General features: G+C 41.6%; 1 protein-coding gene across 1 annotated transcript; it reads right to left on the reverse strand.

Annotated features, from left to right (window-relative positions):
- Window positions 1–14,613: 14,613 nt before the first annotated feature.
- LOC136223808 (tubby-like protein 8) lies at window positions 14,614–16,900 on the reverse strand. Its single transcript, XM_066011981.1, has 9 exons — window positions 16,350–16,900; window positions 16,145–16,262; window positions 15,821–15,997; window positions 15,671–15,726; window positions 15,481–15,577; window positions 15,302–15,391; window positions 15,113–15,211; window positions 14,968–15,035; window positions 14,614–14,876 (listed from the first exon to the last, which is right to left on the reverse strand). The coding sequence occupies exons 1-9, from the start codon at window positions 16,766–16,768 to the stop codon at window positions 14,801–14,803; spliced, it is 1,200 nt and encodes a 399-aa protein (XP_065868053.1). The 5' UTR covers window positions 16,769–16,900; the 3' UTR covers window positions 14,614–14,800.
- Between the last annotated feature and the right edge of the window lie 1,731 nt (window positions 16,901–18,631).

An 18,631-nucleotide genomic window follows, 5' to 3' on the forward strand; every position in this document is an offset into this window, starting at 1 on the left:
GAACAAATATAAATGTAAGAGTGTACTAGTATAAAAACGGTATAAACAAACACATATAGACACGTATAGATGAAGTTGTCAAGTATAAATACACGTTCGTACAAACGAATATAAACAAGCGTAAGTATAAACAAGTATGACTATTATAAACAAGTATATATGAACAAGTATATGAAAACAAGTATAAACGATATAGATACGTATAAACAAGTATCATGATTATAAACAAGTATATAAACAGACAATGATATGAACAAGTATAAGTATGAATAAGTATAGTTATTATTGACAAGTATATGCTATAGGCAAGTATGAATGATATAAACAAAGATATATTCACAAAGAATGCCTAAACTAACAAATCGACCTTTGGTTCGATATTGCAGAAGAAATAAATCCCCGGCAACGGCGCCAAAAACTTGACGCGGCCTCGCGCGGTTGTGGAGCGAGGCCGATCTTAGGGATAAGTGTACCCCGTCGTTATCAAGTAATAAATTTCTGGTTTAGTCCAGGTTATCGTCCACAGGATTTATTTCTGCAAGTATCGAGTTACTTGGTTTCAGGTGTTATCTAGGCTTAAGGGGTTTTGAGTTGGTTTTTCTAAGTTAATCTACTCCTAGGTTGAATTATACTATTCCTAGCTAAGTTATCTGATTCTAACTAAGTTATTCTATGCCTAATTAAGTTACTCTACCCCTAATTAAGTTAAACTACTCCTAAGTGATCTTTTACCAATGCAATTATCCGAAGGAACATGAAGGGATACGATGATAATGAAAATAGATTGTTTAAGCAATTGAATTAAAACTTAAGTCACTTGTGTCCGAGGCGATTAACCCGACCTATCCTCCTAAAGTCCCTAGTTCGTGATTCCCTTGTAAGGCCGAAACTAGCTCTAAGGCTCAGTAATTTGGGCTTAATCTTCTATAGGGTCGTCAATCCTATAGGCATTGACTAGGTCAGATTCAGCTCGCAATATGTGCCAACTTGATTTTGGGATTATCGAATGAGTTAAACTAATCAGACAAAGCGTAAGACAAAGATTAAAGCATTAAAACAATTGAATGAACAAGAACTATAATATATATCAAAGATGAAAGTATTGTCACGAAGTTACAATGAGCCTAGGATTCATAACATGTATCAGAGGCTAGACAGAATATAAAAGAAGAAAAATCCCTTTCAGGGAACCTGTCTACCAATGCAGGCGTCTTCCTAGGACTTAAGGATGGGGCTTGAGCAATCCTCGGTGAACGGAGCTTCGGAGGTGTCTTCAATGGAGGTTTGAAGGATATGGAGGAGGTGGAGAGGATTTCTCAAGATGAAAAGCTAAGAAAATTACAAAGATAAAAGATACTAATTTACATTGGAAAAACTCTATTTATAGGCGTGGCTCGGCCCTCTTTTTGACCTATTTTCGTGTCCTTATGCAGGTAGGAATTCGTGGGGTCCGTCGTGGCATCGTGGGGGCGGAATTGGTCTTTTTGACCAATTCCCGCAGGTCTGCACGCCGAGCAGGGCGAGCTGCTCGGCGAGCAGGCGCTGCTCGCGGCGAGCAGCGCCCTGCTCGGCGAGCAGGCCTCCAAGGGCCTGCTCGGCGAGCAGGCATGGCCTATGGAGTCCCGCTCGTCGAGCATTCTTGCCTAGTATGCCCCCGCGTGCTTGCCGACTGCTGTCGATGCCTTTTTCATCCGAACTTATACCTACACATGTACAGAAACTCCAGATAACATTAGTCCAAAGGCTAAATTGACCCGCCAATCACTTATTTTGAGCAAACGCTTCGTTTGGTGCGACTTTTGACGGACCAATTAGCTTCAAAAGATAACGGAATTATACTATGCATGCTATTTTGGCCGTAATTGCCTAAATTGGTCATAAAACGAGGCTAAACAACGAAAAATAAATAAAACGTTTCCAATTCCTAACTAACTCACACAAAAGCATTTAAATGCGAGAAATGCTCGCTTATTAACTAAATAATGCTAAAACCCATCCTAAAACCGTACCCAAAGATAGGGGTTTTTGACCCCTATCACTCATCATGGGCGGTTCTGTAAGAAACCGTTTGATCCCCTCGAAAGCCTTTTCACAATCCTCATTCCACTCGAATTCCTTTTGCTTCTTGATGACCTCATAAAAGGGTTGACATCTACGAGCTGAATAGGAGATAAACCTGCCCAAGGCCATGATCCGCCCGTTGAGGCGTTGCACTTCCCTGATGTTCCGTGGTGCCTGCATTTCCAGAACAGCCTTAAGCTTGTCGGGATTTGGGCTCACTCCTTTTTCACTAATCATGAATCCCAAGAACTTTCCATATGTCGCACCAAAGGTACATTTTTCCGGATTTAGCTTAATATTGTGGCGTCGGAGTACGGCCAGTACCTCCCTTACATCATCTGCATGCTTCTCCACAGTGGTGCTTTTGATGATCATGTCATCTACATAGACAGAGTAGTTATCACCTTTGTTCTCTGCGAATATTTTGTTCATCATCCGCTGATAGGTGGCACCTGGGTTCTTAAGCCCAAAGGGCATGACTTTGAAGTAATAAGTGGCTTGGTGAGTCACGAACGAGGTCTTGATTCTATCTGAAGGCTCCATGGGGATTTGATGATAACTCGATTTTACGTCTGTAAAGGAGTACATAGCATGTCCAGCGGTTCCATCTACGAGTATGTCAATACACGGCAAAGGATAGTTATCTTTGGGACAAGCTTTGTTGAGATCCGTAAAGTCAATGCACATGCGGTAGGATCCACCTGCCTTCTTCACCAAAACGACATTCGCCAACCATTGCGTATAAAACACCTCTTCAATGGCATCCGCCCGTTGGAGCTTGGTGATCTCTTCCTCTATCACCTTCTGCCTTTCAAGGCCATGGTTTCTCCGTTTCTGAGCTACAGGAACTGCATCTTTGTCGATGTTAAGTTTGTGAGTGATCACGTCTGGACTGATCCCTGGGAGGATCTCATCCTTCCATGCAAAGACGTCTTCTGCTTCATGGAGAACCTTGGTGATTGCTTCCTTAACTTCACTTTTGAGCCCTTTAGCCATTCGCACCTGCTTTTCATCCGCCATGAGGTACATTTCTGTCTCGCCCAAGGCCATTGTGACGAGTTCCTCTTCATCTTCGTCTTTAGATTGAGGGCGAATCATTAGTGATGCCGAATACGTCTCTTGAGCCACCTTTTGGCTCCCTCTGATCATTACACCTCCCTTGGCCGTGGGGATGTAAAGAGTTAAGTGGCGTATGGAGATAAGGGCTGCTGCTTCGGAGATAAAGGGCCGTCCGAGGATAATATTGTAGGCCAACTGACCATCCAAGATAGAAAATTCCAGATCGCCTTTCCATACCTGATCCTCATCTGTTAACTCACAATCCAACGTTACCTGGCCTTTTGTTTGGATGGTATGTCCTGTCACTCCTAGGATATCCACTACGGTTGGTTCTACTTGGACTGGATCAACCCTGAGTTTGGCGAAAGCTCCTCTTGTGATGACATTGCACGAGCTCCCAGTATCGATCATCACTCTTTTCATCTCCTAGCCTTCTACCATCATAGTAATGACCAAGGCATCTGCATGAGGAGAGATCTCTGGACCTACGTCTGCAAAGGGGCGATTCAACGATGTCCTGTCAAGAGCAGTGGTCTTTGCCTTTTTCAGTACTGGTTGGTACCCAGGTCTGCCTGCTATGACATTGATAGTCCCCTTTCCTTTCTTCTTTGGGTCATCCCTGGATCTATCACCCTCTCCCTTTTTGCCATCATTTTGGATGAACCGATCCAATTTGCCCCTCTCAATGAGACGCTCTATTTCTCAAGCTAACTCCCAGCATGCATCTGTGTCGTGACCATTTTTCCTGTGATATTTACAATAATTTTTAGGATTTTTACCAGTATTGGTGTACTCCCCCCTTTTGGTTCGGGGTATGAAATGCTCCGTTTGTGTTGACTGTTCTCGATCCACATAAGCACTTCACTTTTAGAAGCATTGAGAGGTGTGAAGGAGGTGACAAATGCCAATTTGTTCTTAGAACCCCTTCGCCGGCTTCTAGAGGAGGAATCCTGGTGCTTGTCCTTTTCTTTATCCTGATGGCGAGATTCGCTTTTGTCTCTTCTAGGCGGAGATGGTGATTCACGGCAAATGTCATCTACCTCCATAAAGTCTTTGCAGCGCTCCATCAGTTCTGCCATGTTGGTGGGCTTCTTTCGAATTAGATCCTCCTATAAACTCTTACAAGTGGTGTTCTTTACCAGAGATTCTACTCCCATGGAGATATCCACATCAACAATTTGTATACACAATTTGTTGAAAGAGTTTACATACTCTCGAAGGGATTCGTTCGCCTTCTGTTTTAATTCAAAAAGCTTCCTTGACTTGACCACTGGAGGGATACAGCCGGCGAATTTAGCATAAAATTCTCTGCTTAGTTGGTCCCAACTGTCTATCGAGCCAGGAGGTAGAGATTGGAACCAGCCATAAGCGGGACCTCCTAACATGGTGACAAACATTTTGCAGAGCACGGGTTTAGTTGCACGGTTGAGGCGAAGCAGTATTCGGTATTTTCTGACGTGGGCCTCTGGATTGTCAGCACCCGTGTATATAGCGAGATTAGGTATTTTAAAATGCCTATCCATTTCCTCTGCCTTGATCCAAGCCGTGAAGGGCGAATCTCGATTGGCGAACGGGTTATGCCTTGCATTCTCCTCATTCATGCGGAGCACCGCAGCTCGAACTCTGTCGTCAAAATTCTCCGGACCCGCCCTTGGGCGGCCCCTCCGTGGAGATCTGCTTGGAGAAGATGATGAGTTGGATCCCGAAGACGGATCCGAGGGTGATCGTCCGCCTCCACTTCCGTGTCCGCCTCCGTTTCCACGCCCGCCTCCTCCTCCACCTCCACCTCCACCTCCTCCGCCCGGGGGAGCTTGACCGCTACCCCCCCAGAGCCTCTTGAAGGAGTATGCCCATCATTCCCTTGGTGTGGTGGTGGTGGTGGTGGTCCACTTGAATGTGGTGTCTCTACTGGCCTTTTGCTCCGTCTACGTCCAGTAGATGGGGGTGATCTGCCTTTGCGGGAGGATCTCGGTCTTCGGGGCGAAGGTGATTCAGACCGCCTACTTTTCTCTTTTCTACGCTTTTTGTGTTTTCGCCCTTCCGATCCACCCAAGGAGAGATTCGACCGTGGTCGCCTTGGGATATCTGATCCGCCTAGATTGATCCCATGGTTTGCAGATCCGCCAGGAAGAGTTTGATTGTTCCTTTGACTTCCTCCTGCGCCAGCAGAGAATAACTCTCGATTGATCGGTCGTTCTCCCAACGCCGCTGTGGTAGTTACCATGGATTCCGTATTGTGGGCTTAGAGAAATGAAGAATTGTGGGCGTTTGGTCCTAGAGTCATATGGGGCCAAAAAGATATCGTAGATGTAGGCGCTAAGCTCCAAAACGGAGGATGGTCATGAACGACCGTAGGCGATCACCTGTTTCAGGGCCAAACTTTTCCCCTATTGCTTATGTACACATGTTGATGAATGCGTCCAGGGGCATACTACTTTCAGCTTGTGTTGTGGGAGCATTTGGATCAGTGCGGCCAACACTAGTTATTGGTTGACTCGATGGTGTTATTAGTGGTGTTTCAACCCCTGAGGAGGGGTTATGTTCTCCATTTGTCATATTCCTTTTAACGTGAATGGAAACCCTTTATTTGTTTAAGGATTCCACGCTCACCGCACCAATTGATGACACGTGGAGAAATTTTGATTAACTTCCGTCCCTGTGGGGGCGTCGTTGGGTTCGACGGGGGGAAGCTCCGATGCCAAAGTCAGTAAGGAAGAACAAGAGAGCAAACTGAATTGACAAAGGGTAAGTGAATGTGTACCTTGATAGCCTGAGACGTAGGCTATATATAGCTAGAAAGTTGTAACTTACAGTAACTAGAAAGTCTCCATTAATGTTCCATTAATGGCGGTTACAAGTTACCTTTAAACCGGCGGTTAGCTAATTGATAGCTCATTAATGGTCTTTATGGCCAGGTCGTCCCAGCCGTTCTAATGGCGAATGAGTGTTCAAGGAGATTCGCCTCATAGGTTCTCTGACGGGTCTCTTTTGATGGGACCTTGGTGATCCGGTGATCCGCCAGTCGGATCTCTTTGGAGGATCAATACGTGGTGTTCTTTAGGTGAATATCCCTCTTGGTCCTCGGGATAATATCTCAATGTTATCAATTGTGTTATATGTTTATATGAAAGTTATATAGATAGTAATAAAATCATACATGGGGCTAATTTTTTCTGAAAGTCTATTGATAAAAAAGAATTAAAAGGCCTATCAAACCTTTATACTTTAGTTAGTAAATTTTATATTAAAGAGACCTTTATTGCTTATTTTGCTTAGGGCCCCTAAATTATCAGGACCGATCTTATATGCATGTCATGTGTCAAAAATTGTGACATATGGCAAGAATTAATAATTCGGTTAACTTTTCATCCAAAACGAATTAAATATCACATATTAGAATATCTCAAAAGTCAAATGTTATTAAATGATTTACCACAAGGGACAAACAAAATTTTGAATACTGCAAACGCCAAGAACCCTTTATGCCTAAAAATGAAATATAGAAAAGACAATTGGTTTTTTTTTTTTTTGAGATAAAGATACTTGCTTATATTAGAATGAATGAATCAATGAATTACAAATAAATGGAGGTGGAGAATGATACCATTCCCCCCTACATAACGGATTAGACACTGATCTAGTTAGGAAATGAGCCAAAGAATTGGCCGATCTCCGCACATGACTCAAAGAGCAATGACCAAGAATATGTAACAGTGAGATACTGTTATTTATAAGGATTTCGAAAGGAGATGACAGACCAGTTGTCGGTGCTATCGATAGTACCACAATCTGAGAATCTGTTTCCAGCAGCACATGATTCCAACCATTGAGCCGAACCCATCTCAACGCTTCTTGAAGGGCCAGGGCTTCCGCCATATTAGCTTCCATCAGGCAATCGGATACCCCCGCTTTGGCAGCCACAAATTTACCCGCGGCATCGCGTAGGATGAGGCCAAATCCTATTAGCTGGATGCCCTCAAAGATAGCTGCGTCGATGTTGAGCTTCAGGAACCCCAGGGGAGGAGGAGACCAGGACTGACTGCTGCTATTATGAGGAGCATCAGCAGGACCACGATGCAATTGAGCATCCCGCCAACTTCGGAAGAAAGAGCCCGCACTCTCAATAATTGTTTGTGCCCCTGAGATGCGATTATTCCAAATCTTATCGTTGCGATTCAACCATAACTGCCAGCAGAGCATGGCTGAACATTCCCTGATGTGTTGTTGCTGGCTAAGGACAAAAGCCCAGAAATCCCCAAAGCAGGTGTAATTGGCGCTGATATCGCCTAGAGGGGAGAGAAGCCAGACGCGTCGCGCCATACGACAGCCGACGATCGCATGATACGCATCTTCCGTGGAGTTTGAGCATTGAGGACAAAGGTCCGACATAGGGACGTGACGATCGACAAGTGCCTGATTTGATGGTAAGCACCCTGCAAGAATTCTCCACAGGAAATTAGAAACTTTTGGCAGTACCTGTATATTCTATGTAGCTCACCACATAGTAGTGAGTTGTCCCGGGCCCAGTTGCGCAGAGAAATTCTGTAACCACCGATAGCCGCTCTTTACCGAGTATAACCCGCAGCGTTCTTTACTCCAATACCACGTATCTGCTACCACTTCTTGGCTGAGCGGTATCTGAAGGATCAAGTTCTGATCCCGGGGGGAAAAGAGGCCCTTGATCAAATTAACATCCCAAGAGCAACCATCCTCCAGAATTAAATCCGATACCTGGTTTATATCCATATCCGCCAGCTCTGTACTTTCCACATACGGGTGAGAGTTGTCCGGGAGCCATGGGTCATGCCAGATATTTATCTGTTGTCCCGTACCCACCAAGCGTCGAACCGAGGCCTGAAGAAGAGGCTGTGATGCATGGATACTGCGCCAAATGAAGTTGGGGTTGTCCTGGATAGGAGCCTCCAGAAATGAGCAATCCGGATAATAGCGGGCCTTGTACACCCGGGCAACCAGTGATGAGGGATTAGATAGCAGGCGCCATCCCTGCTTAGCTAATAAAGCTAGGTTGAATTGGTGTAGTCGACGGAATCCCAAGCCCCCAAATTTCTTAGGCGCACATAGTTTGTCCCAAGACTTCCAATGGATACTGCTTCTGTCACTCCCATTTGAACCCCACCAAAAGGAATTCATACGTTTCTCCAGATCAGCACATAGAGTTTCAGGGAGCAGGAAGAGACTCATCGCATAGGATGGTAGGGCCTGAATGACTGCTTTGATCATAACTTCTTTACCCGCTCGTGAAAGAAACCGGGCCTTCCAACTCCGCAGCCTTGTCATTATCATTTGTTCAAGGTAATTAAATACTTCAGTTTTGTTACGCCCAATGACAGAGGGGAGACCCAGATACTTAGCAGGTAGGCTTACCGAGTTTACACCAAGAATCGCAGCAGTTAGGGAGCAAGCCTGACCACTGCAGAATTTGCTGAATGAGATAGATGATTTTGCAAAATTGACCTGTTGACCCGACGCTCTCTCATAATCGGTTAGGCACTGTTTAATTGCAATTGCTTCCTGTCGGTTAGCCCTGAAGAATAAATAGCTGTCATCTGCAAAAAAAATAAGTGTGAGATGGAGGGAGCAGTACGCGCGACCTGACAGCCGTGAATAGTGCCTTGTGTTTCTAGCTGAGACAAATACAGGGAGAGACCTTCAGCACAGATAATAAAGAGGTATGGCGAGATAGGGTCACCTTGTCTAAGACCCCGTTGGGGAATCACTGTGCCAATGTTATGGCAACCACTCACAATGTTATATTTCACCTTGCTAACACATTGCATTATCAACTGAACCCATTTAGTATCAAAGCCTAGTCGTAACAACATCTCCTTGAGAAAATCCCATTCGACCCGGTCATAGCCCTTCGCCATGTCTAACTTCAAAGCCGCCACACCCGACTTCCGCTTTGATTTCTTGTGAATATAGTGGTTCACTTCGTATGCTAACATCACATTGTCAGAAATTAATCTTCCTGGGATGAAAGCACTTTGTGAAGGAGAAATAATAGAGTTCAGAACCTGTTTGAGCCGATTTGCCAGAACTTTTGAAACAATTTTATAAACAACATTGCAGAGCGCAATAGGACGCATGTCAGAAACGAACTCTGGGCGGGATTTCTTCGGTATAAGAATCAATGTTGTATCATGTATGTTGTCGGGTAAATTACCTCCATTTAGCCAGCTGAGGCATGCCTGCCCTACCTGATAGCCCACAATATCCCAGTGTCTTTGGTAAAAACCAGGATTAAAACCGTCCGGACCCGGACTTTTATTGGGATGCATAGCAAAGACTGCCGCTTTGACCTCAGCCATATTAAACTCCTTTAGCAGCTCTTCATTCTGGGTCGGGGTAATTTTTGGAGCTACATTTGATAGAATCGAGTTAACCTCACAGCCCTGCGAAGTGAACAGATCTTGATAATATCCCTGAATCAGTGGGCTCAGACCCGAATTCCAATCGACCCAATCTCCAGCGCTATTTTTCAGTCGATCAAGGCTATTCTTCTTCCTCCTATTGTTTGCCGCGGCATGAAAGAAGCGGGAATTTAGATCCCCACCTTGTAACCAAAGTTTCTTCGCACGTTGTTGCCAATACTGTTCCTACTGTAGTAAAAGAGAATCCATCTGTTTTCGTACTTCTAGAAGCTGAGCCTGTGCTCTATTGTCCGAGAAGCCTTTTAGGCGATGCAGTTGACCTGCGCACGACCTGATATTCCTCCTAAAATGCCCCCTTATTTCCTCGCCCCACTCAAACAGTTTTAGCCCGCAGCTTTTCTGTCGTTGAACCAGCTCAACCCCTGCCGGAGCTTCCCAAGCCTCCCTCACTTTATCTCGACAGTCCGCCTCTCCTAACCAGGCATTCTCAAAACGAAAACGACGCTTCCAGGCAAAACCAACTTGGGCTAGGGAAAAAAATAGCGCCGAATGATCGGAGCAGTGTGCCTCTTCATTGATCACTTTAGCTTGAGGGAATAGATCATGCCATGCTGAGTTGGCTAATGCTCGATCCAACTTTTCTTCAATACACTGGGCAGTCCCTCTACTTTTCTCCCAAGTGAAGCCGTGCCCTATCATGCGCACTTCAAACAGACTACAATGTTGAACCACTCTGTTAAAACCCAATACCAGACCCGGGGGGTGGCTACGACCTCCACGCTTTTCATTTTGAGAGAGGATATCATTAAAATCACCTATAGTTACCCAGGGGAGGGTTGAACCATTATGAAGAGCCTGTAACATATCCCATGATGCCGAGCGCCTTGACCGTTCGGGGAACCCATAGAAACTGGTTAATCGATACTCCGGCAAACCTGAAATGTTAACTTTTGCGTTAATAAAATTCCAAGAATAGCCAATTAGATTCACAGAATTGCTAGCCTTCCAAAGCAGAGCCAAGCCCCCTCCACAGTTCACAGGATCAACAAAAAACAAGTTGGCGAAACCAAGCTTCCTCTTAAGCAATTCAATACGTTTGCGCTGACATTTAACTTCCATTAGAAACACAATATCCGGGCAGAATTTAGAAACCAAGGCAGAAAGCATCTGAACCGTTCGAGGGTTGCCCATCCCCCGACAGTTCCAACTGAGAACGCTCATGACCCCTGGCAGGCCTGGAGACCAGTACCCGCTTGTGGTAAAATAGTCGCACCCGCAGCCAACTACTCCAACTCCATCATATATTTTCCTTCTCATGTACTCCTTTAGGGGTCATCTGACTCAGGTCCTGGCGCCGACGCTTTATTTCCGTGATCACAACACCCTCATCCCCTATATTGGGCCCTTGAAGCAAATCAATCCCTGAGAAAGTTCGTACTAGTGATGGCCCTCCATCCACCTTATCAACAGTTGGTATCGAAGCATTTACTGGCGGAACCGCGGTGGCCTTGGGGGCAGGAGGTACAAGGAGAGACCCATTAGTTTCAGCATGTTCAGAGCCTTTAGCGGTAACCTCGTGTATCATTGTCGGGGGCATAGAGAGGAGGTACTTAGATTGAGGAACTATCGAGTTTCTTCTGTTCTGTGCTCTCAATCCAATCCCGTAGACTCTCTCGGCTTTATCCGGATTGGCTATGTCAAGCAGATCCTCACAGAATTTATCAGAATGGCCAATCTTACCACAAAAGAAGCAAAAAGTCGGTAGACGCTCATATCTGAAGAAGTCCCAGGAGAAGTCTCCCCCTTGTTTGCTGATTTTCATCTTCCGTTTCAGAGGCTGAGTGATATTCAAAGAGACCCGAATACGCATATAGGACCTGCTCATATCATTAAAGTTATTTGGGTCCGATTCGATATACACCCCTAAGAAATTACCGATACCAACTGCTAATCTTTCCGACATGAAACCCCTCGGGAGGTCCACAACCTGCACCCAAAACTCAGCTGAATTCAATGTGACGACCGTCGGGTCCTGACCCTCCTGGAGAGGGGCAGTGAGGAGAAGCTGTTGCTCGAAGGTCCAGGGCCCACCTTTAACAACCCGATCACGTTCCAGGGCGTGGAAGAACTCAAACTGAAATAAGTTTGGGCCTAATTCGATGATACAGAGACCCCGGGCAGGACGCCAAAGGTCCGCAAGCATATTCTTCATCATAGGAATCTTGACGCCACGGTCTGTCAAAAACCTACCGATTAGGCTCCAGGAAGGGGGTCGGACGGGAACCGGTATGTCCGCCTGAGGGACTACGAGATCGGAATTGTGTTCATCGTCCAGTGTGAAATTAGCAATTAGGTCGGCAATAGGCTCCATTCGAAAACACAGGGGGCAGAGACGTACCAGGGGAGACACAAGAAGGCACAATCAAACACCCTAACAACAGGGCACAGAGGGAAGCGGTACCTTCCACCGTAAATTCACAGCGCCGCCGGCAAAGGAGAGGAGAGCAGGGGAAACCTAACACCAGGGATAAAATCGCACACCCATCAATAGCGGGACCTTCTAAAATCGCACTAATCAGGTTTGAAAAGACAATTGGGTTGGTTGAAGGAAAAAAAAGGGTAATTAATTTATTAGTCCCTATATTTTGACAAAACACACTGTTTAGTCCCTGTCTTTTCAAAAACACATGGTAAGGTCCCTAACTTTTTTTTCAGTGAACTGTTTAGTCCTTCCGTCTGTTTGTTAGATTTTTTACCGTTTATGATATTCGGAAATGACTAAATTACCCTTTACTATTTACCTTCAAACTTCAGAAGAGGAAATCCAATTTAGAAGAAGAAGTTATTTGTATGAAGAACAACAAAAAGAACAGACCCAATGCTTACGAATTTGAACGATTAAGAAGAAAGTCAAGAAGAAGAACACTCAAAGTTGATTTCAGATGCATTAGAATTTAAAGGAAGGGAAAATAAAGGAAAAGAAGGACGCAAATCCAAATTGACTAACAGAATCTTCATGAGAGTCTAACGGCAGGGACTAAACAGTTCACCGAGAAAAACGTTAGGGACTAAATAGTTCACCGAGAAAAACGTTAGGGACTTTACCATGTATTTTTGAAAATATAGGGACTAAACAGTATGTTTTGTCAAAATATAGAGACTAATAAATTAATTAACCAAAAAAAGATAACTATTATTTTGCTCTTAGTGTGCTTTCGTATTAGCATTTATTTTTACTTTGTTTAGAATTTATATTTTTATAGGTGGAAATTCTTTTCCACTTATTTGTATTATGTCATCCATAATTTTTTCATTTATTTCTTTTCGAGTTCAACACGAGTGATTTATCTAGATAACACATGGTTATGCAAAGTATATTATTATATCTATGTGATTTGAGTATAATTAATACATATTTGTTTACTTGCAAATGTTTCAACGATGAATTTAGAATGCAGCTATATTTTATATGGATCTTGATTTGAAAAGTATGGTATTTCATTCAATATGTTTTATTTTTTAAGGTTTGCTATCAGAGCAAGCAACTCTAATGGTTGGAGGTTTATACACCTTTCAACCATTCTATCTCACCTATTTCTAATATATCCAAACTTGAGAAATTGAAGCTCACGCACTAATCGTAAGCGTGCTTTTCAATTTCCTTTCTTGCGTGACCACCAATTTTTGATAATTTTGGACTAGAGAGTCTTCTATTTCAGCGATTCTCATGATGCTGACCATTCTAATTTTTGGTTATCTGATGGTTAGAAGTGTCTGGAAAATTACAAACTGGTCCTCCATGCTTTTATAGATTTTCTTGCTTTTTGTGGTATATGTAAGAAACAAACGAGGGTTACAGAAAAAACCGAATTGAAATTAAGAACGGAAATCGAACTGTGCCGTGGCGGAGGCCACTGCCTTAAAAGCGATTTCGGAAGACCGAGGTGCAATCTGTAACTCCGGTCGCTCCCCAAGGTTAACACAGAAACCTTCGAACCTGTGCACTCAAAGTCGAAGATTGTAGAACAGCAAAAGAGTATTTTAATTGCCCAGAAACTGTGTTTCCAAAGCTGGAAACTGGTTGCATTTATAGCCTTCAGAAATATGAACGTTAGAACGTTCATATACACGTTAGAACGTGGAGTAAGACCAGGAGAAAAATAAGGTTCTGTTTTTTACTAAATAAAAAGTTGAAGAAAAATTCAAAGAAGTTAAAACGGATAAAAAGAAAAATAAAATTCAGACCCAGTCCGATCGGGCCGGCGTCGCGCGAACGAGCGCGCGCGCGTGTGGTATATTTGCTAAAAACCACTTAACACAATTTAAAGGCTACTAAAGTCCAACTCTATATATACCCACTCAAACCTTTGTAAGTTTCCTATGTGGGATTGTGAAAGTGCTCTTGAAAGCAAAGTCCTTAAAGACAAATATACCCCCCACTTCAAATCCATTTTATTCAATCACCAAAGCCATTTATTCTAACAGTATATATTGTTCCTTTAATGGATTTTGCACGGCAGTTGTAGTCTGCATATGTATGTGATTTTATTCGTCTTTTATATTTCTATTGTATTGTTTAATTGAATGATCCTATTTAATTTGGCCGATTTGCAAAGACGAGTTCATAGTTTGATAGTTTGGAAACACGGGTACGAGGTTTGTTAAGTTTGAAGTTAAAGGATGAGTGAGTTAATTTTTTGATCAAACAATATTAAGCAGTCACCACAACAATTTTTTGAGGGAATGATTAAATTTTCAAAGTAAGCCTTTTTTTAGTTGCTTCAAACATTTGGGATAAATAATCACCACAATGATTTTTGACGGAATGACTAAATTTACAAACTGTGCAAACTACAAACCTCGCTTTTTAAACTGTAAAATTATCGAGAACTTCACTATACACCGGGTGTAATTCATGGGTACCAATTCATGGGAGATGATTTGTGTTAAGAAATAAACACATACAAGTGTCACACTTCAATTGGTCAGGTGTATTACATCGGGAATATAGTAGAATTTATCAAAATTATATTTGCAAATGGGTTGAACAAAACGTGAATATACAAAATGGTATCTTTAGTTGCAAAGCAATTCCATTGATAATCTTATATGTATGTGAAAAATGAAGGTTCCACAATACTGAAGTGATATTGCATATCCATCTATTGAGCATGTGATTTGTTTACAAAATGATATGATTCCTATCATTTGATCTTCTTTCAATTGAATACAAAATAAACAAGATTGTGTTCAGAGAGAGATTGAACTGAACTCAGCTTCTCATTAAACTAAACTGTGCAACAAAGTTTTGAATCAATTGAAGCCAAACATATGCAAAATGCTTGATAACCGCTCAGTGGATATCTGTCAAATTAACACAGACAGAGATTGTGTCATTTTTACTTCTACTTGCAAATATTTCATTTATAAAAGGAAAAGAGAATATAATATACACCTGAAATCCATGACAAACTTTGATTTCCCAACCTTTCCAAGCTGCAATATTGTTTGCTTTCCATTTTCCTACTCAACAAACACTAATCAACAACCATAACTGATCATCCTATTGCTTTTATAAGTGTTGCAATTTCTATATATACCTCCAATTTCAGCTGGAAATTCTTCACTGATCTTTCGATTTTAAGACCAGCTCTGCCCCTATCTCTATCTCTGTAGTCTAGTTCATATTGCCTTGAAATCTTGATAACACAAAATAAATCAATGCATGAAATTTACAAACAATAACTGAATTTCACTAGTTCTCTTGTAAAAATCATCAGAAATCTTACATTATTGTAATGTGGAGTTCTTGAAAATAACTTATGTACTTTGTCCATTTTTCCCATCCAATCCTTGGGCAGCCCATTAATGTGTTGTATCTGATACACATAACATAAAACAGAAAGGTATTAATCAACACAAGTCCAAATATAAATTAGAATGAAATCACATAGAGTTGTTGCTCTACTTGTGCATTGTTTTTGAATTGCATAGAATGGTGCTTGGGTATGAACACCCTCATGCTTCTGTAACTGCCTGTGCAGGTGACTACGGTAGGCACAAACCTGGAGAAAATGGGTTTCATAAGAATGAACACATTCACATTCACATTCACAGTCAAAGAAAAGCAAGAAGGAATTAGATCAATTCTGCCTTACGTAACAACAGCCAGAAGTGGATTACGCTGCTTAGTTGGAGAATTTGACATCCCAACCTGTAATCAAATTTAAAAGGAGAAATTCTAATAATTTTCTATAGTATTTAATAGCATAGTATTGTATTGTATTCATCTGAAAGTGTAGGATTACCTGATCCCAGATATGGTACTGGGAACCCATGAAGTTAGCTGTTACATTCCCAACGAAACTATCATCTGAATTAGATGTAATTCCCTTCAAATTCTGGGCTATGCTAAACACTGACTTCCCTTTTCTCCGTTTATGATGAGCTATAGCTAGTTTCCGATTCTGTCTTCCCTGTCCTTCCTATAATATTGAGAATGATCAATGATCAATTAAACATGTCTAACAAATCAATTCCCCCAATTAGAAATGAAAACTGAAAAGAAGATAAAGTTAGAAGCAATCACAAGGAAACTAGAATGGATGTCATAAATATTGCAGAGATCTTACATTGGTATAAAGTGAGTATATAGAACCCCCTCCTTTTAATCCTTGTGGTGATTTTTCCTTAACGATTATACAAGTACATCTCCCTATATCCAATGGCAAGGGCCTGCATAACAATGTCCTAGAAGAAAAAGAAAAGAAAGAAAATTGGTGAGCATATAATAAATAAATAATTGAAGGGTAATTTATATGGATGAAGCAAAGGAACCTGTTAGGCAATGTAGACCAAGAAGCAGCAGGAGCAGCCTCAGAATCAGAATAATCCCAAATCTTCAAGGAACAAGTAGAGTTTTCAGACTCAAAATCCCATAATATAGACTTGAAACCCTTTTCAGGCTCAGCCATCTGCATACAGCACTGAAGCGAAGTTGGCTTCAGGGCTCTACCGGTATTAGTAGACAAAGATTTCATTTTTGAAAACCTGTTGTTGGGCATATCAGTGGGTTTAGTGTTTTCTTTGTCATAATTTCCAAAGATTGGATTGTTTTCTTTGTTTTCAGAGAAAGCTGCTCCGATAAGAACCCCGTCGCTGCCGGAGTGGTGGTGCTTGGATTCAGTAAGCGGATTAACATAGACGGAATTGTAAGAAGATTCGGTTAGAGGCATTGATTTCTTGAAGCCGGACATTCTTTTTTTGTTTTGCTTGAAATGAAGTTTAAGGAAGGGAAAGCAGCTCTATTAAAACTAATTTGATGAAGTCATGGTGATCTCAAACTCAAATACAGAAAGAGTTCTGATTTTGCCACGTCGTTGAAAATGGCGAAATCAACAGGATAGAGATATAAATGAACGTTTTGGGGAAGAATAAAAGATTAGTGGAAATGGTGGAGATGGGTCCCGCAGATTTGAATTTGAAAGTGTTAGAAAAATGTGTTATTTTTGTCTCTAGTATATGGGGTTAACGGTAACTAATGGAAATGTGGTGATGATCCTGTTGCTTTTTACTCGGATTACAATTACGAGCGGGAATATGGTTTGAATAATTTCTTATATATATAGGGAAAATTACAAAACTGGATCAAATGGCAGGCCCATTTACATATTTAACCCATTTACTAATCTTACTACATATTTAGACTGATTTTGTGTGACTTTCCCATAATACCCTCAATATTTACGCGCGGCTCGCTCTATCCCGTCTGACTTCGCATATTCGACCATATGCGAAGCCTGCGAAGCTGATGTTTGGATTTACTTAATGAATTTAGTTCGCATATGCGAAGCTTGCAAAGCTGAAGTTTGTTTTGCTTGATGAATTTAGTTCGCATATGCGAATGCTGGATATGACTTGAAGCTAATTCGCGAAGTGGTATATAACAAAAAATGGCAAACAACAACGGATTCTAACATTAAAATCATAACATTATCAAAATTTATAAGAAGATTGTCACAATAACAACATTCAAATCATAACATTATCAAAATTTACAACAAGATTGCCACAATAACAACATCCAAATCATAACATTATCAAAATTTACAACATGATTGCCACAATGAACTCTCCTAACGAATCATTTCAAAGTGAACCTAACTAATCTGGTACCAATCTTAAAATGGATGAGTAATCTTGGTGGGTACCGTGAGACACATCCATCCCAAAAGGTCTGGATTAAGTTAGGTCCACTTTGAAGATTGGCACCATGGGATGGACGTGTCACATGGTGCACCCCAAGATTGACAAAACCTCTCCTAACCAACCACTTTAGGAGTGAATGTGTCAGTCTTGGGGAAGTTCATCCCTATACAGGAAGGAAAATCATCTCTTATGGGAAAGTCACACAAAATCAGTCTAGATATGTAGTAAGATTAGTACATGGGTTAAATATGTAAATGGGCCTCCTATTTGACCCAGTTTTGTAATTTTCCCATTATATATAATCGTATTCAAGTGTTCGGTTAGAAGTCCTCGAGTACTATTTTGGAGCATTTGGTATCTTATTGGATAGAGATAAAAATAAAGGTTGGAATAGGGATAAAGATAAATGGTTGGGATAAGAATAAAAATATGATAGTCGAGAATATTATTCAATGTTTGGTATATGGGATCAGGACCGGTCCTGACAATTTAGGAATCCTAGACAAAATAAGCAATAAGGACCACTTAAAGTGTAAAAGTTGGACAGATCTTTTAAAAAAAAAATTATCAACGGACTTTCAGAAATAAATATGTCCTCCTATATTATTTTATCACCATTTATATTATAAAAAAATTAATTTTCATATATACATATTGTTGAAACACCTTTCCACATGATTTTGATTTGACAAAATTATTTGAGTATATGATTAAAAAAATATTCTAAACACACTAAGTTTAAATGTTTTGATTTATTACACTAATGTGTTTGTTCAATGTTGAGCTAAATTGTTTATAAGACATAAAGACTAAAAGGCTAAAGGCCCAGAGGAAAGTCAAAGGCCCAAGACAACTCGGTCCGTGTAAACAAAACGCTGTCGTTGTGAACAAAACGCAGCTCAGCATGAAGA

Source organism: Euphorbia lathyris, chromosome 3, assembly GCF_963576675.1.
Source record: "Euphorbia lathyris chromosome 3, ddEupLath1.1, whole genome shotgun sequence".
In the NCBI taxonomy this organism is placed as follows: domain Eukaryota; kingdom Viridiplantae; phylum Streptophyta; class Magnoliopsida; order Malpighiales; family Euphorbiaceae; genus Euphorbia; species Euphorbia lathyris.